The sequence below is a fragment of the Sturnira hondurensis genome, unplaced genomic scaffold (assembly GCF_014824575.4).
Source record: "Sturnira hondurensis isolate 20B ecotype Veracruz unplaced genomic scaffold, ASM1482457v3 Scaffold0021666, whole genome shotgun sequence".
NCBI lineage: Eukaryota > Metazoa > Chordata > Mammalia > Chiroptera > Phyllostomidae > Sturnira > Sturnira hondurensis.
Window position 1 is genome coordinate 213978 of NW_028094297.1, and position 27476 is coordinate 241453.

At 38.0% G+C, this 27476-nt stretch overlaps 1 protein-coding gene and 3 pseudogenes across 1 annotated transcript; 1 reads left to right on the top strand and 3 right to left on the bottom strand.

Moving 5' to 3' along the window:
* LOC118978259 (UDP-glucuronosyltransferase 2B31-like) overlaps positions 1-27476 on the top strand; it is a 421339-nt pseudogene that overhangs the window by 97870 nt on the left and 295993 nt on the right.
* Positions 91-27476, bottom strand: LOC118978262 (UDP-glucuronosyltransferase 2A3-like). Its single transcript, XM_037033629.1, has 6 exons — positions 26698-27476; positions 13446-13594; positions 2974-3105; positions 1632-1719; positions 950-1169; positions 91-511 (listed from the first exon to the last, which is right to left on the bottom strand). Exons 1-6 carry the CDS (start codon positions 27413-27415, stop codon positions 232-234), a joined length of 1587 nt encoding a protein of 528 aa, XP_036889524.1. The 5' UTR covers positions 27416-27476; the 3' UTR covers positions 91-231.
* Positions 11626-11921, bottom strand: LOC118978266 (protein dpy-30 homolog; annotated as a pseudogene).
* LOC118978265 (S-adenosylmethionine mitochondrial carrier protein-like) lies at positions 14469-15449 on the bottom strand (annotated as a pseudogene).

The following is a 27476-nucleotide window of genomic DNA, read 5'->3' on the forward strand; positions in this document are numbered from 1 at the left end:
TAATTATAATGTCCCTGTGTCAGAAAGCAGACAAACAGAAAGAGGCTAACAATAAACTGGGACTGGAAAAAGGAAGAATGGGGCATGCTCACCAGTTAATGCTCTTGTGGAATTCTAAGCTTTTTTTTTTTTTTTTCAGCTAACAAAGGGGAATGGGAAATTTGAAAATAGAAAGAAGGTACAGGAATAAACAGGGGTTTTCACTCAGACCTTTGCCAAAGTTGGAAAGATCTATTCCCTTTTATTCTTCTTTTCTGTTTTACCAAATTTTCGAGAAAAAAATAAACAACATTTGATGATCAAGAATATAGCAGATACTGCACAGGCCAGCAGGAACCCAATCACGTCCAAAGAGTGGTACTGGAACCAGGTGAGGTCATAGGAGGCTGGCCGCAGGTGTTTGGCTCCTTTGTGGCGCATGACAAACTCGATCCAGAAGACAGCTCGATCCAGGGGCTTTACAGGTTGATCGTGGTGAATCTTTGACAACCTCATCACATTCTCTTTATAACTAGAATGAAAATAAGAAAGAAGGCAAAAAGAGGAAGACATTAGTGAAATCTTGTTATTGTTAGTTACATGATACATATTATAAAAATTGATATAAGGGCCACAGAGTTGTTGTTACATGATTTCTGTTCTTAGCATAGAATTTTAACATGTATAGTGGGGAGACTGTAAAAGAAATATATCTTTAACAGAATGTGGTTAAATTCAGACAGAAAAAAATCAGAATAAAAGAGTTGTTAATTGAAACTTATTTTTCCAAGCAGGAAACATGACATTGCATAAACTATACTTTTCAGGAGATGTCCAAGACCCAGATAATGAATGGCCCAAGATTATGGAAAAAGATCTATTGAAAAGTCAGTGAGCATGATCTTTAACATTTCCTTGTATGGTGCATAATGGAATCTGTGGTATTGCTTTCAAAAGCAGTAGTACTTACGAAGGATCATTAATGACTGTTCTTAAGGCATTGAGCAAATCTGCACTTGTCATTGTGTTTATGTTCACTTCCACAGCCGCTCCTTTGGTCTTCATGTGAACAATGTTATCAAACTGATCAGAAAACATGGGAATTCCCACCATGGGAACCCCATGATAAATGGCTTCATAGATCCCATTTATTCCACCATGAGTGATAAAAGCTTTGGTTTTGGGATGACCTGGTTTGGAGACAGAATGAGAAGTGGATGCAAATGTCATTATGCCATGTAAATAAAAATTCAGATACAGAAGAGGAAGATCTATGGGATAAATTACTGAAGAAGGCAGTAATAAAAGAGTTGTTAATTGAAGCTTATTTTTCTTATTATTATTTCTTATTATTTTCTTATTTTACAGTATTTTCTGTAGGGCACTGCTACCATAGAAAATTGCTATTCTAGGAAAGGAGGCATTAGTTCTCACTGTGTCACCTGAAATTCTTATTTGAATTATAGCAAGTATGAATTTATAATATTAATGATCAAATCACCAATTACATCTTTTAAAATTAGAGGTAACATGAGAAATATTTACAATTTTTAACTATTTGTTGATATTAGTTTTTACACTAGTGTTAGCTATTAAAGAATTAGCAACAGGTCCATCTACCAATATAACAGTTTTCTTCCCCATAGTCTTACCAAGAAGATCATTCTGGGGTATCCAGTCATAGAGCTGAGTATTGGCTCCTAATGTAGCTGGTTTCTTTCCGCTGTATCTCCATAAAACCTGTGGAAAACAGTGCATATATTTCACTGGATGATGATATTTTGAAGTTGGAGAGTTATGTATAAATTGTGCATTTACTCTAAGTTTGCAGTTGAGAAGGGAGTATGAAGGTGTACTTTGTAAACAATGAAAGAAATAGTGGGATTGTTTACAACCAACTTCTTAAAACCATTTGTGGTAGTTGTATATTAAGTATACTATTATCATTTTGTCTGTTATAATTTAAGAACTTTTGGGAGTGAGAGTGTAAACAAAGAATTAGAAAATTATTTGTATTAGCCTAATGAATCAGAATTTGGAAGTTAAAATTTTTATGGCCACCTGACTTCCATATAAAATTATGTCACTGGCATTCCTAATTCTATTTTCAAATTATTATTTCTTACAAATATTATCACTTCTGATTTTCTCTACTTATTGGGGTGACTGATTATCTTTTTACCCTGCATTTCTTTCTAGCTTCTTTTTCTCCCATAACTTCTTTTTATTTAAGTAAGAATAAGATAGTCTTTTTGCTTATATTCCAAAGTTCAATGAAGCATTCTGTGTGGTTTTGCAATGATCATGTTCACCTTTATATAAAATTTTAAAATATAATTTTGTAGAATTTAACCAGATATACAATAAAAAGAGGTCTTAGATCTTTTATAAATAGCATTATATAAATAACAGAATCTAGAATGGTGGTGATAACATTAAAATTAATTAAATATCATAAATTAGGACATGCAAATTGCTAGACTATAATATTAAAATTTCTATGGCTTTTTAATTCTAGAAAACTCTCATTAAAAAAAACTAAATGAATCTAGGCTTCTACTTCTGTGCTCAGCTATGATGAATCAAGTCCTAAAAAAAAAAATAAAGGTATGAAGTATATTCTTATCCATGATTTATCTCTATTTTTGTCATTTCATTCTCCCTTTTCCTGGTCTGGGAGTGAGTGTGCTTCAGAACTATTTCAGGAGTAGTCAGAATAGGCCTTAAGATTTCATGAACAATGCACTTAGTGTTCTCATCTCTATTTCACTAAAACAGATGATTCTAAAGAGAGGTGTTCCATAGTAACAGCAAAGGTCAGCACACAAGGCTCAAATATGTTTATACTCACTATTTAATGATTTATACATTTTTATTTAGAATGGTACCGGATATGTTAACTATAAAATGAAATTCAACTTTCCTTTTGAAAGACACCTAGTCACACTCTCCAATTGGTAAATAGCTTCCCAGCACGGATAAAAGTACACTGACCTTCTGTGGAATCTGGGCAAGGGCTGAGGCAATAAGATTGGCCTTTTCTTCTGTGATATAGTGGATGACTGAACCCAAAGAAAACACCACAATACCATCTTCGCCTGAATTCTGAACAAATTTTTCTATTTCCTGTAGAGAAAATAATTTTTTTGTATTAGAGGTACAGCATCACAGGGAATAAAATAAAGTTCAGTTACAATTTTAAAAGAAACATTCAGGAGAATTATCAGAGGCATAGTTAGACAGATTTTTTTGACACCTAGAACCACCTAGTCCCTTTTAGAGAAGGTATATTATGCAATATAAAGATGAAGTATCATAGAATTGTATACTTGATATCTATATAATTTTATTAATGTCACGCAGTAAATTTAGCTAAAGTAAATAAATAAATAGATAAAATCTGTGATTTAAATGCATAACCATTGATTAGTGAATGGCCATGAAGTCAACCATATACAAGCAGATTAGGTGATAAGAATACTACACTTTTTATGGTTGATGGACACTGTTACTCACCAGATTTAATTTTATCAAAAAATGAGTGGTTTGCAAACTCATAAAATATTCCTCAAAAGAAACCCCCCAAATAGGTCTGAATTTGGTATCTGACAGTTTACATTTAATCAATCATAACTGTGTTGATGTGCATATTTCTCCACATATGAATTCAATGGTAATTTTCTCATGTATAGGTGTCCTTTCATTTACAGTGCTAACAAATATTCATTAAAATTGTGGTACATAATAATGTATTAGAGGAGATAACATACTTAAACTACTCTACAATAACAAATTACTTTTAGTTTTATTTTATTTTTTAAAAAAAATATTTTATTGATTATGGCATTACAGTTGTCCAATTTCCCCCTCCTTCATTTCCCTCCACCCTGCACACCCCCTCCCCCACCATTACCCCCCTTTAGTTTGTGTCCATGTGTCACAGTTCTTTAGATTCTATATTTCCTGTACTATTCTTGCCCTCCCCTCTATTTTCTACCTACCGTCTATGCTACTTATTCTCTGTACCTTCTCCCCACTTCTACTCCTCCCACTCCCCTGTTGCTAACTCTCCATGTGATCTCCATTTCTATGGTTCCGCTCCTGATCTAGTTGTCCTCTTATTTTGATTTTGTTTTAGATGTGGTTGTTAATAACTGTGAGTTTGCTGTCCTTTCACTATTCATATTTTTCATCTTCTTTTTCTTAGATAAGTCCCTTTAACATTTCATATAATAAGGGCTTGGTGATGATGAACTCCTTGAATTTGATCTTATCTGAGAAGCACTTTATCTGCCCTTCCATCCTAAATAATATCTTTGCTGAATAGAGCAATCTTGGATATAGGTCCTTGCCTTTCATGAGCTGATATACTTCTTTCCAGTCCCTTCTTGCTTGTAAGGTCTCTTTTGAGAAATCTGCTGACAGTCTGATGGGAACTCCTTTGTAGATGACTGTCCCCTTATCTCTTGCAGCTTCTAGAATGCTCTCCTTCATTTTAATCTTGACTAATGTAATTATGATGTGCCTTGGTGTGTTCCTCCTGGGTCCAACTTCTTTGGGATCTTCTGAGCTTCCTGAATTTCCTAGAAGTCTATTTCCTTCACCAGACTGAGGAAGTTCTCCTTTATTATTTGTTCAAATACGTTTTCCACTTGTTGCTCTTCCCCTTTCCCTTCTGATACCCCTATAATTCAGATGTTGGAATGTTTAAAGATGTCCTGGAGGTTCCTAAGCCTCTCCTCATTTTTTTGAATTCTTGTTTCTTCATTCTTTTCTGTTTGGTCATTCTTTTCTTCCTTCTGGTACACTCCCTTCATTTGAGTCCCAGTTTTCTTTCCATCACTATTGGTTTCCTGTACATTTCTCTTCATTTCAATTAATTTGGCCTTCATATGCCTCTTCTAATTCCTGACTAAAATCAACCAGTTCTGTGAGCATCCTGATCACCCGTATTTTGAACTGTGCATCTGATAGGTTGGCTATCTCTTGGTCTCTCAGAAGTATTGACTCTGGGGCTTTGAGCTGCTCTTGAGCCACAATGTTTTAGTCTGTTCAAGCCTATTAGGTATGAGGGGCAGAGCCTTAGGTGTTCACCAGGGTGAGGCAACCCAGGTTGCTGGGTTGTGATGCTGTATATGGAGGCATGGTCAGAAAGGGGCAGTGGCACTTGTTCCAAGCTCGCTCTTGGATTTTGCTCCCCTCTGCTGCTTCCCAAAAGCAAATTGGGCCCTTCTGGTGCTGGTTTTTGGATGTGTGGGCTTGTGCACCCTCCAGAACCTTGTGGGTCTCTCCAACAAACTCTCTGTGAGCCTGGGAGCACCTCAACTTTGAAAGTTTTTCCAATTGGTGCTTTTGGGCTTTAATTACTGTCACTGGGGCCCTAGCTTGCCTGGTCTGCCTCACTGCTGGCTTCTTTGCCTGGTTTGTCTGAGCGTGAATGTGTGACTGAGGTCAAGCAGCTGCCTTGGGGCCCCACTGGGTCTGCCCATTGCCATCCCACACCTGGGATCTGCCAACCACTGCCTGTGTGCCTGGGTCTGTCTGGCAGCCACCGCTTTTTCTGGAGCAACCCCGCTCTGCCAGCCGCTGACTCTGCCCCTCTTACCAGTCTGGAGGAATGGTTCATTGTTGTTGGACTCCTGTACAGTTCAATTTTCTGTGTTTTGGTTGCATTTTTGTTACTAAAACTTTGTTGTTTTTAAACTTAGTTGTGCAAGGAGGCACAGTGTTTCCACCTACGCCCCCATCTTGGCCAGAAGTCCAGTACAAATTACTTTTAGAAGACAGTGATTATGTCTTCCTGATGCAGAAAACTCCCACATAAGTAGACACTAGTTGCATGTTGTTAATTTGAACCTTACCACAGAATTGATACATAGTTAACTTCTATAAATTAAACTGCCTCACCATCTAGAGTTGGGCAAATTGGCCATGGGAAACTGGGTTAGGGACCAGTCAGATCATGTTCTATGAGAATGACATCATCTAGACATGCAGCATGCATTCCTTGTGGAATTGTTTGTGGCGGATGTAGAGTCACATGTTCCCTGAATATTGGCTGTTAAATTATCAGAAAAGAGCCAATGTCAAAGTTGACAATGTTAGCTTCAATAATGTTGGAAGAACGTATCTAACATAACAGAAATTATTTTAACTCACCTTTCCAAGCACATGGAGTTTGAATAAAATGTTTATCTGTCTGTGTGAATAAAATGTTCCTGTGTGAATATTCTTGACCGGAGGAATTCTGCTCATCATAGCTTTTGATATAGTAACAGTTTAAAATGAAAGTCATTTTAAAAACAACATTAAAAAATCTGTGAAAAATTGTACAGAATACACTCATTAAATAAGTATGGTGATTAAATCAAAATAATTGAAATGTGTTTTTTTCAACTCCAGTAATAAGTCATTATCCTGAATGTCCTTATATTGTCAAAAGGTAGGGTGGGAGGAATTATGCCAATTAAAGCTGCCTCTTTGTGTAGAAGGAAGAAAATAACCAAGATCAGAGCAGAGTTAAGCACAGACAGAATCTGTGCTTTTAGACATAGAGACTAAAAGCACAACTCAAAGGCTCAATAAATCCAGAAGCTGGTTCTTTGAAAAGATAAACAAAATCAACAAGCCTTTAAGCAGATTCATCAAGCAAAAAAGAGAGAGGACCCAAATAAATAAAATCAAAGCAAAAGAAGAGTGATTACAACTGACACGACCCACATACAAAGGACTGTAAAAAATTATTACAAATATATGCCAAGAAATCTGAAAACCTGGCTGAAATGGACAAGTTTCTAGAAAAGTATAATATTCCAAAACTGAATCAAGAAGAAGCAGAAAGCCTGAAAATATCAATAATAGCTGATGAAATTGAAGCAGTAATCAAAACACTCCCAGCACACAAAAGCCCTGGACCTGGTGGTTTCACAGGAGAATTTTACGAAACACTTAAGAAAGAGCTAATCCCTATTCTTCTCAGACTATTCTAAAAAATTCTAGGACTTCCGCCAAGATGGAGGCGTGGGTGGAAAGACTGTGCCTTCTCCCACAACCAAGTTTGAATACAACAAAGGTTTAGTAAACAAAGATGCAGCCAAAGAGCAGAAAATTGAACTATACGGAAGTCCAACAACAACGAATCGTTCAAATGGGACCTGAAAGAGGGGTGGAGCCAGCAGCGGAGCAAGGTTGGGAAGGAAAGATCCCCTGACCCCAGGTGCCCAGGCAGCCAGGGTAGCAGTGCAGACCCAGTGAGGGTGTGGGGCAGGCTGACCACAGTCACACATTCATGTGCAGATAAGCCAGCAGAGGAGTGAGCAGTGAGATGGACCACGCAGGCCCCACTGGACGAACCCAGGGAGTACACAAGGTGGCAGGCTGACCGTGGTCGCACATTCTCGCACAGTGGAAAGAACTGCATGGCCCCAGCTGCAGGAGGCAGCAGAGGGGACCGCCATTGCTTTCCCTTGACCCCGGCACCACATACAGCATCAAAGCCCAGCTACTGACTTGCCCCGCCCTGGTGAACACCTAGGGCTCCTCTCCTCACTTGTAACAGGCACCAACAGTCCAAAATATGGCTCAAGAAGAACTCAAAGCCCCAGAGCTGATAACTCTAAGTGACAAAGAAATAGCAAACCTCTCAGATGCACAGTTCAAAATACTGGTGATCAGGATGCTCACAGAACTAGTTGATTATAGTTACAAATTAGAGGAACATATGAAGGCTAAACTAATTGAAATGAAGGGAAATGCACAGGAAACCAATAGTGATGGAAAGGAAACTGGGACTCAAATCAATGGAGTGGACCAGAAGGAAGAATGAAACATCCAACCAGAAAAGAATGAAGAAACAAGAATTCAAAAAAATGAGGAGAGGCTTAGGAACATCCCAGACATCTTTAAACGTTCCAACATCCAGATTATAGGGGTACCAGGAGGGGTAAAGAAACAGCCATGAGTGGAAAACTTATTTGAACAAATAATAAAGGAGAAATTCCCCAGTCTGGCAAAGGAAATAGACTTCCAGGAAATCCAGGAAGCTCAGAGAGTCCCAAAGAAGTTGGACCCAAGAAAGAACACACGAAGGCACATCATAATTGCATTAGCCAAAATTAAAATGAAGGAGAGAACCTAGAAGCAGCAAGAGATAAGGGGACAGTCACCTACAAAGGAGTTCCCATCAGACTGTCAGTTGATTTCTCAAAAGAGACCTTACAGGCAAGAAGGGGCTGGAAAGAAGTATTCCAAGTCATGAAATCCAAAGACCTACAGCCAAGATTGCTTTATCCAGCAAAGCTTTCATTTAGAATGGAAGGACAGATAAAGTGCTTCTCAGATAAGGTCAAGTTCAAGGAGTTCATCATCACCAAGCCCTTATTATATGAAATGTTAAAGGGACTTATCTAAGAAAAAGAAGATGAAAAATATGAACAGTGAAAGGACAGCAAACTCACAGTTATTTACAACTACACCTAAAACAAAAGCAAACCAAGAGGACAGCTAGATCAGGAGTGGAACCATAGAAATGAAGAACAAATGGAGAGTTAGCAAAAGGGGAGTGGGAGGAGGAGAAGGGGGGAGAAGGTACTGAACATAGCATAGACAGTAGGTAGAAAATAGATATGGGGGAGGGCAAGAATAGTAGGGGAAATATAGAATCTAAAGAACTTGAGACACGTGGTCATAAACTAAAGGGGGGAATAGCGGGGGAGGGGGTGTGTAGGGTGGATGGGAATGAAGGCGGGGAATAGAACAACTGTAATAGTATAATCAATGCAATATATTAAAAAATAAAAATAAATAATTTTAAATGATGGAAGACTCCCAAACTCTTTTTAAGAAGCCAGCATCATCATAATCCCAAAACCAGATAAAGACACAACAAAGAAAGAAAACTATAGGCCAATATCACTGATGGATATACATGATAAAATCCTCAACAAAATATTGACAAACTGCATCCAGAAATACATTAAAAAGATCATGCACCATGATCAGGTGGGATTTATCCCAGGGAGGCAAGGATGGTACAATAGCCACAAATCAGTAAATGCAATACATCATATAAACAAAAGGAAAGACAAAAATCACATGATCATATCAATAGGTGCAGAAAAAGCATTTGATAAGGTAAAGCACCCATTTATGATAAAGCCACACAGCAAAGTGGGAGTACTGGGAGCATACCCCAACATAATAAAGGCTATCTATGAGAAACCTACAGCCAGCGTCATACTCAGTGGGCAAAAACTAAAAGCTTTCCCATTAAGATCAGACACAAGACAAACATGTCTGCCTTCACCACTTCTATTCAACGTTGTATTGGAAGTCCAAGCCACAGTGATCAGACACGACAGAGAGATAAAAGGCATCCAAATTTGAAAGCAGAAAGGAAAACTGTCACTACTTGCAGATGATATGATAGTGTTACATAGAAAACCCCATACCCTCCAACAAAAAACTATTCAACGTAAAAAGCAAATTTGGCAAAACAGCAGGGTTCCAAGTCAATATTCAGAAATCAAAGGCATTTTTATACACCAACAATGAAAGATCAGAATCAGAAATCAGAAAAAAATTTCCATTTCCTATAACAACAAGAAAAATAAAATATCTAGGAATAACCTTACCAAGGTGGTAAAACATGTATACTCAGAAAACTACACAATGCTGAAGAAAGAATTTAAGGAAGACACAAATGAATGGAAGTATATACCATGTTCGTGGATTGGAAGAATTAACATCACCAATGTACATACTACCTAAAGCAATTTATAGATTCAATGCAATCCCTATTAAAATACCAATGATGTATTTCACAGATATAGAACAAATATTTCAAAAATGTATATGGCACCATAAATGACCATGAATAGCCACAGCAATTTTGAGAAAGAAGAACAAAGTAGGTGGGATCACAGTACCTGATATCAAATTATATTACAAGTCCACAGTAATCAAAACAGCCTGGTACTGGCATAAGAAAAGACACATAGATCAATGGAACAGAATCAAGAGCCCAGAAATATACCCAGGTGTCTATGATCAATTAATATCTGACAAAGGCAGCAGAACTATAAAATAGAATAAAAATACTCTCTATTACAACTTGTGTTGGGAGATATAGACAGCTACATGCAAAAAAATTAAACTTGACCACTAACTTACACCATACACAAAAATAAATTGAAGGTGGATAAAAGACTTAAATATAAGTCACAACACTATGAAAGTCCTAGAGGAGACCACAGGCAGGAAAATCTCAGTTATTCCACATTGCAATATTTTCACTGGTATGTCCCCTAGAGCAAGGGACTTAAAGGAAGGAATAAACAAATGGGATCTCATCAAAATAAAAAGCTTCTATGTGGCTAAAAAAAGAAAAGCACCAGCAAAATAAAAAGGGTGCCAACCTAATGGGCAAATATATTTGCAAATGATACCTTTGGCAAGGGTTTGGTCTCTAAAATATATACAGAACTCACACAACTCCACTCCAGGAAGAACAACAACACAATTAAAAAGTGGGCAAAGGACCTAAACAGACACTTCCCAAAGGAGGACATACAGAAATCCCAGAGACATTTGAAAAGATGCTCAGCATCCCTAACCATCAGAGAGATGCAAATTAAAGCCACAATGAGATACCACTTCACAGTGGTCAGAATGACCATTATAACCAAACCACAAGTACTGGCGAGGCTGTGGAGAAAAGGGAACCCTAGTATACAATTGGTGAGAAGGCAGACTGGTGCAGCCACTGTGGAACACAATATGGAATTTCCTCAGAAAACTAAAAATGGAACTGCCTTTTGACCCAGCAATTCCACTTTTATGATAATACCTTAAGGATCCTGAAACACCAATTAAAAAAACCTATGCACCCCAATGTTCATAGCAGCACAATTTATAGCAGCAATTTATAGTTGCTGTTCATAGCAGCAACACTTCCAATAGCCAAGTGTTGGAAGCAACCTAGGTGCCCGTCAGTAAATGAGTGGATCAAAACTGTGGTATATTTACACAATGAAATACTATGCAGCAGAAAGAAAGAAGGAGCTTCTATACTTTGTGACAGCTAGATGGTACTGGAAAGCATTATGCTGAGCGAAATAACCCAGGAGGTGAAAGAAAGATACCATCTGATATCACCTGTAAGTGGAACCTAATCAACAAAATAAAATAAACAAGCAAAATATAACCACAGACATTGAATAAAGAACAAACTGACAGCAGAGGGGAGGGAATAGAGGGATAATGGGGCAGAACAGGGGAAGGTTTGTCAAGGAATATGTATAAAGGATACATGGAAAAAGCCAAAGGGGGCAGGATCGAGGGTGGGAGGCAGGGGTGGATGGGGCTTAGGAGAGTAGTGGGGGCAAAATGGAGACAACTGTACTTGAGAAACAATTAATACAAAAAGCTTACAATGAAAATTCACATTGCCAATCCTTTGTCTATTAACATTTTCAAGTGTAGAACTAAGCAGAATTTTAGTTCTTATCCATGTTCAATCCTAAACTCTACCACTGAATTAAACTTAAGTAAAAAGCTTTACACACACATACACACATATACACAAAGCTACCTCTTAATCATGTAAATCTACGGTAGAAATTATGTTTTCCTATTTTTCCCAATAAGTCAGTTGCAATCTTCACATTGTGCCTTATTTTTTAAAAGATACAAAGCTAGAAATTCAACGGAACTTGGTGGTTTTTCCTTTACCAGCACAGTAAATTCTTGTCACCAGATAGGCGCAACACTCTGATCCAGGTAGGCTTGAGCTGGCCAAGACTGGAGATCCACTTTCTGTTTTGATGAATTTTCTCTATCAGTATTCTTATTTCCTACTATCCTCTCAGTGTTATCTGTGAGACTGTACTCAGAGGATTTTCTGCAATGTGCATATGTCCCTCCAGCATCTGCTCTGGCTCCATGAAGGACCCTGCAAGTCACAGTGTCTGGACAGTGGTCTGTGCCTGAGCCTTCCTTTCCTGAGAGCCATTCGCCACACCTCCAACACTCAAAACTAATGGCTTCCACCTTATCACTATTTTTCAACCCATATATTCCGTGACTGAAATAAGTCTTCCATAACAACCATAGGCCATGGTTGGTATTCATACAGCACAAACTCTTTATCAATAAGCAAGTTGAATTTAGAAGGGGATAAATATCCTCCTTTCATTTTATCTGAGCTGATTTTGTGAAATCATGCAGCTTTGTGTGCGTGGCAATGAGTGTGTATAAGTGTGTAAAAGTGGGAATGATAGGGTAAAAATGAGTTTGGCCTGGGAGATTATCTAGAGAGCCATAGAAATTGCTACCTTTTTTTTTTTATTTCTCAAGTTAGATGTCGGTCCATTATACCAAGTCTTAATAGAACTTGATTTGCAACTATATTCATAATTTGATTGGTAAGAAAAGAATATTTATGATTCTGAAATGAAATATCATTCATCAATATACACTTTGCCAAAAAATAAATCAAGAATCCCGCTGGGAACATCATGTACCTTGTCAACTTCCTAAAGGGATTTTGCTAATATTCTCACAGTACTAGTAAATGAGGGTTTTCTTCCCCATTCCCTGTTAATAGTTCAACACAGTGCCTGTGTAATATTTATGCATTACTCATTTGTTTCTCAATGCTGTTTTCTTCCAATATCCCCAACACTCTACATTTTTTCTTTGAAGGCTTAAGAAAGTGGTATACAATTATCTTTTTCATTTAAAAAAAGCAAAAACCTATCATCAGGTTGTAAAGAATCAGGCCAAGATTGGATCTCTCATTTTCGTGAACTCTACTTTATGCTGATGACCTCCAATCTTTCCTTTACTGTATACTAAGATCGAGACCTTGTATTACCCTATTGACTTCTAACAAATTCTGCTCTCTCCTTTAAGTGAATAGTCACACTATAGACTCATTGTATTAGTCTCAAGTAAATTTCATGTCATGTTTCTTATTTCAACAGAAGCCATCACTATCAAATAAACATGCAAACTGGAAATCAAGGAGTCCTCTATTGCATTGTCTCATGAAGGCATGTTTATCTCTCTACCACCATGAAAAATGCCTTAATTTTATTATGCTTTCAAGGAAGACTACAGCAGTATCTTCAGTGATTTTCATAGTTCCATATTCCTGTCACTCCTATAAATTATCTATACTATAAAAACAGCAATACTTTGAGATGTGCTTCAATCATGCTAATTTCAGCTTCATTTCCCAATATAATGTCTAAACAACATATAAATATCACAAGAACCCTTCTGACATGGAAAATGAAAATGGAATTGGCCATCCAAAGATGTTTAGCATCATGTCCCTGTTAAGAGATCTTAATAACGATATCTTATTAAAAATAATCTTAATCTTTATTAAGATTGTAACCTTTCAATGGAAATCAGCTATCATATCCTAAGGAACATAAAATCTTTCAATGTTATAATCTTACCTCAGGTAAAGGCTTGGTAGGTTTGCAGTGCAATCCTCCAACAAATTCAAAATTAGGTAGGTATGGACGAGGAAATTCAAAATCCCAGTATGTTCGAATTAGCCAAATTTCAGCTTTTCCCAAAATCTCACACAATGTAGTGGGTCTTCCTGGAAAAAAATTGTTTGATGTTAGGTAGAATGAGTTAGACTAAGTTAAATGGAAAGATTGCACCACCAATTTGATGACTAGTTATCGAGAGAAAAATGAGTTTAAGTCTTCTAGAATAATGCAGCTTCTAAATGTCAAATGAAAAGAGACATTAATACAACAACATGGAATAAAAAGAAAAAAAGAACAAAAGAAAGTAAAAAAAGGAAAAATGGGGTTATTAGTTTATTTTTAAGGTAAAATAAACCAAACATTTAACCAGAACCCCAAACTACTATATAAATGAATATATTACTGATTTTCCTCTCAAATGGCAAATAGTACAATATCTACACTAAATCACTTCTCAATGGTTTCTAGTCTTCCAGTCAGGAATGTGTCCAATATTCCTCCCTCCCCTACCCAAAATGTTTTAATCTCAGGATTGCTCATGTTATTGTAGGATCCCACCAATATCAACCCACCTTGTTCTTCTGATTATATTTCATCACTTCAGCTGATGGGCCACTATTTTTTTCAGCATCAGCAAATTTATTTATTAAGGGGTTTTGAGAAAAGCCATGCAAAGTACCTAAGTGGACATCATTTTCTCTGTTTCTTAACTTTCTGGCAAATAGACTGTTGAGATCATTCCTGCCAGCCTGTAGAATGGAAAACACATTCTTTTTTTTTTAAGGTTTTATTTATTTACCTTTAGAGGGGAAGGGAAGGAGAGAAGGAGAGAAACATCAGTGTATGGTTGCCTCTCATGAGTCCCCTGCTGGGAACTGGCCTGAAACCCAGGCATGTGCCCTGACTGGGAATTGAACCATGATCGTATGGTTCACAGGCCTGCGCTCAATCCGCTGAGCTACACGAGCCAGGGCAGAAGACACATTCTTAATGGGAACCACACAGAGCTGTATTTCAACGCTGCGCTTCATGGTTCAACCAGTGAAGGACTGCTTGCCAGCTGGGAGCACCACTCACAGCATGGCCCCTTCTGAAAGAAGGGGACGAGAGGCGGTGGACTTCATAAGCTCTCTTTGCCAAGTTCCAACAGAAAGCTTGGAAGTTTGGTCATATGCACCAAGAACGATGAAACTTCCCGGAGTAATTGCTTCCATTCAAGGGAAGATACCTTCAAATAATCCCGGCAGTCCCAGTGTCCGCCAGACCCCATGCAGGGCAGAAAGGACATTCCCACTAATAGTGCTAGAACAAGCCTTTGCCAATATGATTCTTGTTTTTACCACATCCAGAGGTGTGGTGACTACAGCTGAGAATCCACCTGCGAAATCTTTCCAGACTGTTGACTGCCAAGAATCCACCACCTGATCCTGCCTCCAGGACCAGAGGGATTTTCAGGACAGCTGTAAGGGAAACTGGGCCAAAGAGAAGGGAATCTCTCTCAAAACTGTGCTGTGTAGCCTCAATACAGTCATTGAATGTCTTCTTGATAAAAGATGTTAGATAAAATTTGAAATGTTCTCAAATAAACAGAAACCTGTGGCCTCTGCTTAACTACTTCAGAAGGAACTCAAATCAGGCATGCTACCACTTCTCTGGCAGATGTAGCCAACGTGTGCTTCATGGGCATCAGATATGAAGATGAATCAGCATACAAAAACCATTTTACATATTCATAGGTGACAATAAAGGCAGCTGCATCAGAGAGGCCATGAACCCATAGCCCCCCCAACACCATCAGCACTAGAATTCAAGGCCGAGCAGAGACAGGCCACGGCCTCATGCACTGGGTGCCACCATCTTGGAGGCAGGGCCTTAATGGGCCACTATTTTATTAGGAAGAACTCCCTGAGTAATTCATACTCAGGATGACCCTCTTTTGGGGATGTGTGGTACATAACTATATACCACAATTATCACTCACTACTATACTGTTGCCTTACTGAAGGCAAGGAGACACATTGAAGGTATTAATTTTAGGTTTTTATGCAAAATAGTGACTAGTTTCAAATAACCAATTCAATACCATTTACAAAGAATACTTTTTTTGTAACAGAGAAAGGGGAAAACACTGAGGTGAAAATCCTTTTCACTTTAGGATTCAAATCAAGTTGGTGGTGACATAGACACAGGGAGTTAAGCCTCACTTTAGAGTCATCACTTTTTAGTATTTGAAATATTATTTAATGTCATATAGTCCAATAGCTATAAATTGATAATAAAGAGACTTTGCCCAAACACACTGAGTTTGAAATTGCCAGAGGTTATGTTAGAACCCAATTTCTTAGCTTCTGAATTAGTGTGATTTTGCCATCTAGATGCCTAATTTTTTGAGACTCAAATCCTGCATAATTACAAACTTCAAGGTGATATTTTAATTAGTCATTCTTTTATTTCACTAAATTATTTTTCTCCCTAGGTGATGTGGTTTATATGACCTTAGCTTCGTTTTAGAAACATAGAACTTAGAGCAGTTAAGAGCATTCTGTATTTAAAGGAATGATTCACAATAATGAATATAGATGTGATAAAAGGAAAGAGAATAAAAGTGAATTTAAATATAAAATAAACTAAATAATTTTATAAATTATATTTGAAATGTTACATATGAGGAATTACAGACATAAAACAATAAAATAGAATCAACAAATACCCCTTTTAGTTATATAATTTGCATAAAATTGTTATATAATAAGAATAGATTCATTCTAAATATATTATATATGTATGTATAATACACACATATATATTTATCAATAGGTTAAATTTAAAAAAACATTTCATTTATTTACTTTTAGAGAGATGAAAAGGAAAGAGTGGGAAAGAAACATCATGTGGTTTCACTTGTGCGTCCCCTACTGAGGACCTGGCACACAACCCAGGCATGTGCCCTGACTGGGAATCAAACCAGTGACCCTTTGGTTCACAGGCCCGTACTTAATCCATAAAGCCACCCAGGGCTAATGGGTTAAATATGAGTTACTAAGTAGATATTATCATATGAACTACTATGTTAAGATACCCAATGAGTCAAATGAGATGGTTTTTAATTTTAAGGACTTCTTAGGGATTACCTAATTTTAATTTTTGCTTAATAGAAGATGCTCTTTTTCTCACTTCTTTTGAGATAATGCCTCTGTTCTCTTTTTCTAAAGTTGAGATTTTTCAAAGGTCTTTACTCATAATCCTATTATACCAAAATGTGATAATGACATAGTTTACAGTTACCTCTGATGGTAGACTTGAGCCAATATTCTTGTATTTTTTACTGAAATCTAAATATCATATGATCTTACCTTTAAGTGGGGCCTAATCAATAAAACAAACAAGCAAGCAAAATATAACCAGAGACATTAAAATTAAGAACAAACTGACAATAACCTGAGGGGAGGTGGGAGGGAATAATGCGGGGGAGAGAGGAAGGGGTTTCAGGAACATGTATAAAGGACACATGGACAAAACCAAGATGGGGTGGGATCAGAGGTGGCAGATGGGAATGGCTGGGGTAGAGGGGAGTGGCAGGAGGAAAATGGAGACAACTGTACTTGAACAACAACTAAAATCTATAGAGCTTAGCATGTAGTGTGCTTCCAGGCATTCATAATTAATTATAATTAACTATAATTAATATAATTAATTAATTATAACAAATCAATACATTTAATTTTAAATCCTGTCTATATCAAAAGATTTTTTTATATATTTTTAAAATATTTATTTATTTATCTTTAGAGGGGAAGGGAAGGAGAGAGGAAGAGAAACATCAATGTATGGTTGCTTCTCGTGAATCCCCTGCTGGGAACTGGCCCCTGCCGGGAACTGGCCTGCAACCCAGGGATGTGCCCCGACTGGGAATCGAATCGCAATCGCGTGGTTCGCAGGCCCGCGCTCAATCCACTGAGCTACACCAGCCAGGGCTATATATCAAAAGATTTTTGAAGTGGGTTTCTTTGAACATTAGTTCTGTGAAGCAATTAGATACTCAGTTAATGAAGTTAGATAATATATTTAGTGCCAGATATGATTCTTTGTTTTTGTCTCTGCTTCTTAAAGATAGTTGAAGTAGAAGCCTGTCTGAGTTTCAGATCACAGCTGAATGTATGAAATTGCAAATCAAAGCATTTTTAAGCAGGAAGGGCAAAGAATTAAGAATAGGTTTAATAGGTGTATATCAGTGAAGTTAAAAAAAATCTATTCTCTTTAATTGCTCAAGATACAAGTCTTTTAGAGTTTTCTAATCACTCTTTCAAGTGTTTGTGCAGCATTCTCCCAAGAAATATTTATAAAGTATCCTAGGAATCTTTTTCATGACTAGCCATGATGAACCTGTCCAAATAGGATTTTTACAAGATTCCTTTAAAGTTTGTGAGAGGGAGGAGAGAAATTGGGGAGTAGGGTGACACCTGGAGAGGGGAGAGAAGAATTGAGCTGAGATGGACCCTGACCTGGATAGTCTCTGGTCTGGTCAGAGAGTTGGGCTAGCTGAAAAATCAGGCGCTTGTTAAGATCAGAGGGGACAAACAAGAGGAATTTACTGAAAAGAAAAAAAGCTATCAGCTGCTGTTTAAGGAACTCTCCCAGTGGCTGGGCCCAGAGAGAGAGAGGAGGGGGGTGCAATTTGCTCCAAACCAGAGCACCTCATGAGCAGAACAAGGTGTTATATTAAAGGCATTGGCCTGGCACAGATGGACAGTGGGGACCCGGCAGCACTCTGATGGCCTGGGCTGGAGGCTGGGCACCATTGAATATTGCAGCCCAGATCTAGACCCTATCCTTGCAAAACCAAAGGAAAGGAAAAAAGCAAAGCCCAGCCCCCACCTGCCTGCAGCACCCAGAAATATCAGCAGAACTCACTTAGCAGGTTTGAAGTCAGCAGGAAGCTTTTTTTTTCCTTTTCCCAAGTGTGAGACAGTAAGACCTTGGGCTTCGAAAGGACCAAACACAGGTCCAGAGAGGGATCAAAGGTTAATGCTGACAACTGAGAAATTGAGAAAAATTTCACATTGCTATCTCATAGAACTTGCATTTTATTTGTATATTCAATTGCATTGTTTGGCTGATTTTTCTTGTTCTCTTTTTCATATTGCATTTTCATTTTTCTTCTTTTACTTCACTTATATTCCAGTAATACCCACTCTTGGTCTTTTACTTTCTATTCTTTTTATTCAGATCATATATTTCTTGTCATACTATTGTTGTTCCAGTATTACTGTAAATAATTGTTATTCCATACAATTGTAAATACTCCACAGCACCCTTCCCTGGTCTTGGCCCATTTCACTATCTTCCTGAGCTCTGTTACTGTTGTGGTTAACTCTATTCACCCTCACACTATGCCTAGTTTCTATCCTTTACTCTGACTATATCTCATCTAAGCCTGCACAAGAGCACTGTTTTCTGGATTCAGCTCACATTTCTCCCCTCCTTCAATGAGAATTTTATCACTTTTTTATGTTTTATTAAAAGTGGCTAGTTGGGTGAAATATTATGGTTATCACCGTCCTTCTCCAAAGTATCTCCTATCTGTTCTCTACTTATTGGTCCTTTAAATCCCATAGAATACTCTCCCACTGTCTTAATCCATTTTGCCTTCAGCCTGTTACTGATCACATACAAAATAAAGTGGAGTTGTGAACACCAATAAACCTGCTGGAGGAGAGAACCCATCAACAAAGGAACCACCTACGGGTAAAGCCAAGTACAACAAGAGAACCCATACAAACAGAACAAAGGTCAACCCTAGAGTATCCAGCCAAAGAGATCAAAGAGACCACACCGTGAGTCCCATAGAACTCCTACCTTAGAAGTTCACCCTACAAAGACAGCTTAGCAAAGAAGAGCATCCAGAAGCACCGGCATAAACAAAAAGAGTCACCTAAAATGAGGAGACAAAGAAAGAATCTGCAGTCAAAAGGAATGGAAGACTCCTCTCTAAAAAAGCTAAATGAAATGAAGGCAAGCAAACAAATACAGATTTCAAAGAGAATGTTTATAAGGGTACTCAAGGAACTCATAAGTTACCAAACAAGGGTCCGAGGGGGGAGCAATACTTGGCCCTCCAAGGAATGCCAAAAACTGCTACAGAAAACAGGGGCCCCTCCCAAGGACAGTATACTAATATCTACTGGGCTCTTCTGTCCGCTGCCAATTGGAAAGACATCTCTCAATGCCAGAGATTTGTGAAAAGGAAACAAAATGTTTATTTAATACTATTCCTAATGCCCTCATTGAAATATTAAAGTCTTTAAGGGTATACACCTACACACACACACAGCGCTCCCTCCCTTCTCCCACTGTCCCAACTCCGGGTACCGTAAATCAGGAAAAAGCACACATCCGTTTTTCAGGTCGCTGGCACTGTGGGCTGTGTCGCCTGTCTAGGCAGGATTTCCAACCAATCCAAAGTCATGAGGCACCTTCCACTGGCAAGAGTTCTTTGTACCAAGTTCTAGTCAAAGTCTCTCTTGCTTTCCAGGCCATGCAGCCAAAGGGAGCACCCCAAAGCTGTGTGGGTCTCTTCTACCAAAGCTGCACTCCACCAAAAGCACGTCTTTCTTCTTCACCTGGCCTCAGGGATCTCCATTCCGGCAAAGCTGCGTGGTTTTCCCTTTTCTGTTTGGGAAAGAGGGGGTCCTAACTCTGCTGAAACTGCGTGGCTCTCTCTCTAATGGCTGCTGTGTCTGGGTTTAAATCCCCCCGTGCCCATCTTCCTCTGTACCCCTATTTCTGACTCCTCCCATGATCAGTTACACCTGCCAGTATTTCTGTATTATTACAAGTTTACTGGGCTGCCATTGTTAGCCTGGGCAGGTATGGCCCCATGTCCTAGAGCCTATCTCCTCCAAGCTCCCATGCAGGTACTGTAACTCAGGGGATCTGCCCCCCAGTCACATCTTGGGGGGAAGTGACTTCATTCCCCTAGCTCTAAGCATGGCCACAGTCATTTAACATATCCAAGTGACCTGCCAAAGGCTATAGATATGTTAAATGACCATGCCATGGATTAGCTGCAAGGCTGTGGCTGAACAAAACAGTCCTGCATATTCCTGGTCTATGTGTCCCTTCCCCCAACTCACACCTGTGGTGGGGGAAGGGGTGAGGGCATCTTATATGTCTCTTCAATATTCCTATAAACTTTGAGTTCTGGACACCATTCCAAATCTTTTTTTTTGCCCCATCCCCCAGCTGCACCCTGCATCACACAGACAACTACGGGAACTGACTGAGTACTACATCAGTATGAAAAAGGAAATAGAATCTATAAACAAGAACCAGGAGGGAATGAAGAATATAATTTCTGAAATTAAAAAAAAAAACACTAGAAGGAATTGCAAGCAGGCTAGATGAAACACAGAACCAAATTAGTGAGCTGGAAGACAAGATAGAAAGAAACACCCAGGTTGAGCAACTGTACAAAAAAAGTCTCAAAAAATGTGAAGATAGCTTAAGAGAACACTAAAACAACATGAAACACAAAAATATTCAAATCATAGGAATACCAGAAGGTGAAGAAATAGAGCAAGGGATAAAAACACTATTTGAAAAAAGTGATGATGGAAACCTTTTTTGAACCTGGAGAGGGGAAATCCATGCAAATTCAGGAAGCACAGAAGGTCCCAATCAAGAAGAACTCAAAGACTTGCTCTAAGAAACATCACAATTAAAATGCCAAGACAAAGAGAGAATCTTAAAAACAGCAGAGAAACCAGAAGTAGCATACAAGGGCGCTCTGATAAAGCTAGCAGCTAATTTCTCAGCAGACACACTCCAGGCCAGGAGAGAATGGCAAAAAATATTCCAAGTAATGAAAGCAAAGGCCTGCAAGCAAGACTGCTCTGCCAAGCAAGGCTCTCAATTAAAATGAAAGGTGAAATAAGTAGTTTTCCAGATAGAAGAAGGCTGAAAGAATAGACCCCCACCAAACCAGCAATGCAGGATATGTTAAAGGGACTGCCATACAAAGAGGAAGGAAAAGAGTGAGAGAGAGAGAGAAGGGAACACAGGTAACAGAAGGAAAATGAATAAATACCTATCAATAATAACCTTAAATGTTAATGGATTAAATGCTCCAATCAAAAGACATAGGGTAGTTGAATGGATAAGAAAACATGACCCTCACATATGCTGCCTACAAGAGACATACTTCAGAACAAAATCCCTACATGGACTAAAAGTGAAGGGTTGGAAAAAATATTCTAAGTAAGTGGACAGGAAAAAAAAGCTGGAGTACCAATACTTGTATTGGGCAAAGTTGACTTCAAAACAAAAGCCATAAAAGGAGACACTGAAGGGTACTTCATAATACTCAAGGGAAGAATCCACCAAGAAGACATAAACATTGTAAATATATACCCACCCAATATAGGAGCACCCAAATATATAAGGAAAATCTTGGAGGACTTCAAGAAAGATATAGACAGCAACACACTTATATTAGGGGATTTTAACATCCCACTGTAAACAATGAATAGATCTTTCAAAAAAATACCAACAAAGATATTGTGGCATTGAAAAATAGATCAAATGGATACATATATACACACACATATATATATGCATATATACACACATATATAGAAACATATATACACACACACATACATATACATACACACACAACCTTCCATCCCAAAGAAGCAAAGTACACACTCTTTTCAAATGTACATGGAACATTTTCAAAGGTAGACCACATAATAGGACACAAAACCAACCTCAACAAATTCAAGAAAATTGAAATGACATCAATAATTTTCTTGGACCACAGGGGACTGTAACTAGGAACCAAACTAAAGGAAAAAACCCTCAAGAACACTCAAATTCATGGAGACTGAATAGCATGCTATTAAACAATGAATTGCTTAATAATGAGATCAAGGAAGAAATAAAAAAAGTTTTGGGAAACAAATAAAAATGAACATGCAATAGTCCAAAACTTATGGAACACAGACAAAACTTATGGAACACAGCTGCTAAAATCCTCAACAAAATATTATCAAACCACATCCAGAAATACATTAAAAAGATCATATGTTATGATTAAGTGGAATTCATCCCAGGGAGGCAAGGATGGTACAATAGCCACAAATCAATAAATGTAATACATGATTAAGTGGAATTCATCCCAGGGAGGCAAGGATGGTACAATAGCCACAAATCAATAAATGTAATACATCACACAAACAAAAGGAAAGACAAAAGTCACATGATCATATCAATCGGTGCAGAAAAAGCACTTGATAAGGTAAAGCACCCATTTATGACAAAAACACTCAGCAAAGTGGGAGTAGAGGGAGCATTCCTCAACATAATAAAGGTTATATATGAGAAACCTACAGCCAACATCATGCTCAATGTGCAAAAACTAAAAGCTTTCCCACTAAGATCAGACGCAAGACAAGGATGTCCACTTTCACCACTTCTATTCAACATGGTATTGGAAGTCCTAGCCACAATGATCAGACATGAAAGAGAAACAAAAGATAACCAAATTGGAAAGGAGAAAGTAAAACTGTTACAGTTTTCAGATGATATGATAGTGTTACATAGAAGACCCTATACACTCCACCAAAAAAGCTACTCAACCTAATAAGTGAATTTGGGAAAACAGCAGGGCTCCAAGTCAATATTCAGGAATAAAAGGAATTTTTATACACCAACAATGAAAGATCAGAATCAGAAATCAGCAAAAAAAATTTTCCTATAGCAACAAAAAAAATAAGACATCTAGGAAATAAATCTTAACAAGGAAGTGAAAGATCTATACTCAGAAAACTACACAACACTGAAGAAAGAAGCTAAGGAAGACACAAATAAATGGAACCATATATCATGTTCATGGATTGGAAGAATTAAACACCATTGAAATGTCCATATTGCCCCCCAAATTTGTAGAGTCATTGCAATCCCCATTGAAATACCAATGACATATTTCATACTATAAAACAAACATTTTAAAATTTGTATTGAGCCCTAAATGACCATGAATAGCTATAGCAACTTTGAGAAAGAAGAACAAAATAGAAGGGACCATAATACCTGATATAAAATTATATTACAAGGCCACTGTAATCAAAACAGTATGGTAGTAGCATAAGAACAGACACATAGACCGATGGAACAGAATATATTGTCAATTAATATTCGACAAAAGGGGAAAGAAGCATAAAATGGAGTAAACGTAGCTTCTTCAACAAACTGTGTTGGGAGATCTAGTCAGCCTCATGCAAAAAAATAAAACTCGATCACCAACTTACATCATACACAAAAATAAATTCAAGGTGGATAAAAGCCTTACATATAAGTCATGACACCATAAAAATCCTAGAGCAGAACATAGGCAGGAAAATCTCAGATATCCCACACAGCAATATTTTCACCAATATGTCCCCTAGAGCAAAGGGCATAAAAGAAAGAATAAACACTGGTGATCAGGATGCTCACAGAACTGGTTGATTATAGTCACAAATTAGAGGAACATATTAAGGCTAAACTAATTGAAATGAAGGGAGATGTCCAGGAAACCAATAGTGATGGAATGGAAACTGACCAGAAGGAAGAACAAAACATTCAACCAGGAAAGAATGAAGAAACAAGAATTCAAAAAAAATGAGGAGAGGCTTAGGAACCTCCAGGACATCTTTCTTTAAACATTCCAACCTCCGAATTATAAAAATTTAGGGGTACTAGAAGGGGAAAAGAAACAGCCACTAGTAGAAAACATATCTGAACAAATAATAAAGGAGAACTTCCCCAGTCTGGCAAAGGAAATAGACTTCCAGGAAATCCAGGAAGCTCAGAGAGTCCCAAAGAAGTTGGACCCAAGAAGGAACACACCAAAGCACATCATAATTGCATTAATTGCATTAATGAAGGAGAGAATCCTAGAAGCAGCAAGAGATAAGGGGACAGTCACCTACAAAGGAGTTCCCATCAGACTGTCAGCAGATTTCTCAGAAGAGACCTTCCAGGCAAGAAGGGGCTGGAAAGAAGTATTCCAAGTCATGAAATCCAAAGACCTACAGCCAAGACTGCTCTATCCAGCAAAGTTTTCATTTAGAATGGAAGGGCAGATAAAGTGCTTCTCAGATAAGACCAAATTCAAGGAGTTCATCATCACCAAGCCCTTATTATATGAAATGTTAAAGGGACTTATCTAAGAAAAAGAAGATAAAAAATATGAACAGTGAAAAGACGGCAAATTCACAGTTATTAACAACCACACCTAAAGCAAAAGCAAACCAAGCGGACAGCTAGATCAGGAGTGGAACCATAGAAATGAAGAACACATGGAGGGTTAGCAACAGGGGAGTGGGAGGAGGAGAAGGGGGGAGAAGGTACAGAAAATAGCATAGACAATAGGTAGAAAATAGATGGGGGGAGGGCAAGAATAGTAGGGGAAATATAGAATCTAAAGAACTTGAGACACGTGGTCATAAACTAAAGGGGGGCAATGGTGGGGGAGGGGGTGTGCAGGGTGGATGGGAATGAAGGGGAGGAATAGAACAACTGTAATGGTATAATCAATAAAATATATTTAAAAACAACAGAAAAATGAGATCTCATCAAAATTAAAAAAAAAAAAAACAACTTCTACCAGGCTAATGAAAACAGCATTAAAGTGAAAAGAGAATCTACTATTTGGGAGAACATATTTACAAATGCTACGTCAGACAAGAGTTTGATCTCCAAAATATAGAAAGAACTCACACAACTCCACTCTAGGAAGACAAATGTGGGCAAACCTGAACAGATACTTCTCCAAGGAGGACATAGAGAGGGCCCAGAGACATATGAAAGGATGCTCAGCACCAATAGCCATCAGAGATGTTCTAATTAAAACTGCAATGAGATAGCATTTTACACCAGTCAGAATGACCATCATAACAAAATCAACAAACAAGTGCTGGTGAGGCTATGGAGGAAAGGGAACCCTAATATACTTTTGGTGAGAATGCAGACTGGTGCAGCCACTGTGGAAAACAGTAAGGAATTTCCTTCAACAACTAAAAGTGGAACTGTCTTTTGACCCAGCAATACCACTGCTGGGTTTATACCCTAAGGATCCTGAAACACCAATTCAAAAGGATCTATACACCCCAATGTTCATAGTAGCACAGTTTACAATAGCCAAGTGCTGGAAGCAGCCTAGGTGCCCATCAATAAATGAGTAATTTAAAAAACTGTGGTACATTTACAAAATGTAATATTATGCAACAGAAAGAAAAAAGGAGATTTTACCCTTTGTGACAGTGTGGATGGAACTGGACAGCATTATACTGAGTGAAATAAGCCAGACAGTGAAAGAGAAATATCATATGCTCTCACTTATAAGTGGAAGCTAATCGACAAAGTAAACAAGCAAACAAAATACAACCAGAGACATTGAAATAAAGAACAGACTGACTAACCAGAGAGGAGGGGGGAGAGGGATATAGGGGAAGGGCCATCAAGGAACATGTATAAAGGACACATGGACAAAGCCAAAGGGGGTGGGTTCGAGAATGGGAGGCAGGGATGGAGGGGGAATGGGGTCATGGTGGGATGAAATGGAAACAACTGTACTTGGACAACAATCAAAAAATAAAGTTTGTGAGAGGGATAATAATAGCTGGCATCTGTTCCAGTAAAAATGGTATAAGAAGGGGGGTAATCATTAATTATCAAACATTTTTGGAGCAGATTAGGTGAATTAATTAATTTGTTTATTAATAATGATATTTTAGTTTATTGCCAGTGTCAGGCAAGTATGTTATCTTACTCTTAGAATAAACATTATTCTCTCTTTCCCAAGAGTGGCTATAACATCCTCTAATATGGAAACTTAATGTACTGGACTTATATGTAATATCCAGATAGGACAAACATTCCATCTCCTAGAGGATTAGCATTTTTGTATGTTTTATATTATTTTGGACAGGAACCTAAAAAGTATCAAGTAATCTTATGAGAAATAGTATGATGACTATAAAGACAGAATAAACATGGCAAAAGATTTCTTGTTCCCATTTCCACTTACCTGTTATGATAACCAGTTGATTATTGTCACTGGCCAAGTTTTGATTGGAAGACAGATATTTTTAAATGCATTCCTTTCATCTACTTAGATTTTTAAATTTATTCTGATAACTTTAAAATAAAAGGCAGAATCTCTTACCTAATACCTTGCTATAAAACTGGTCCCAAATATGAGTGTCATAATCCCGGATCCAGAAGTCAAAGAAAACTGAAAGCATTGTGTTTTTCACTCTTTCCCAGAAGGTCATCCGATCTGTTAGTGCCACCATCTGAACAGGAACATAGGAAGGTGGAGCTGGGAGTTTCCCACAGTGTTTCTCCTTCATGCCTCCTGTAGATATTCTTAATGTGAGCACAAAAGGGACTTTGAGTAATTCGGCAATCAGCTCTCCACAGGGCAGCACAGGGTCTATAAGCATTAAGTCATAGTTGGTCTCCTGGAGCTTCTTCATGAATGTCTGATTATAGACTGCACCCTCACACGTGATTTTTAACATTCCAGATGTTTCAATAAAAAAATCACTCAATTTTATCGTTGATTGCCAGGGTTCTAAGTTTGGCAAGACATTAAGAATTAGGTCCAGAAATTTGTCATATACATTCTCTACCGATTCTTTCTGAACTTCTGAAGGCAATACCTCGAAGTTCAGGGTGGAAGGTTTCCTGAAATCAATGAGCTTAGCATGTGGAAAAGTCAGCACTGTTACCTCATGTCCTTTCTTTGTGAGTTCTTCCAGAATGATCTTTATGTTAAGCCAATGGCTCATGTCACAGGGCCACACGAGGACCTTCCCACAGAATCCACAACTCCAGAGTTGTAGCAGCAGCACTGCCAATGCCCACTTCTCAGGTAACATGACAGCAGCTCTGCCACACACTGGTCTGCAGAGGTTTTAGGGTATTTTTGCTGAGTGCAGA

Excerpts from the sequence above, each read along its gene's own strand:
- LOC118978262 (XM_037033629.1), bottom strand. The coding sequence starts at position 27,415 with ATGTTACCTGAGAAGTGGGCATTGGCAGTGCTGCTGCTACAACTCTGG. Across the intron at positions 1,720-2,973 it reads TTGCCCAGATTCCACAGAAG|GTTTTATGGAGATACAGCGG; the intron begins GTCAGTGTACTT and ends TGTTTTCCACAG. Across the intron at positions 512-949 it reads ACAGTCATTAATGATCCTTC|TTATAAAGAGAATGTGATGA; the intron begins GTAAGTACTACT and ends TTTTCATTCTAG.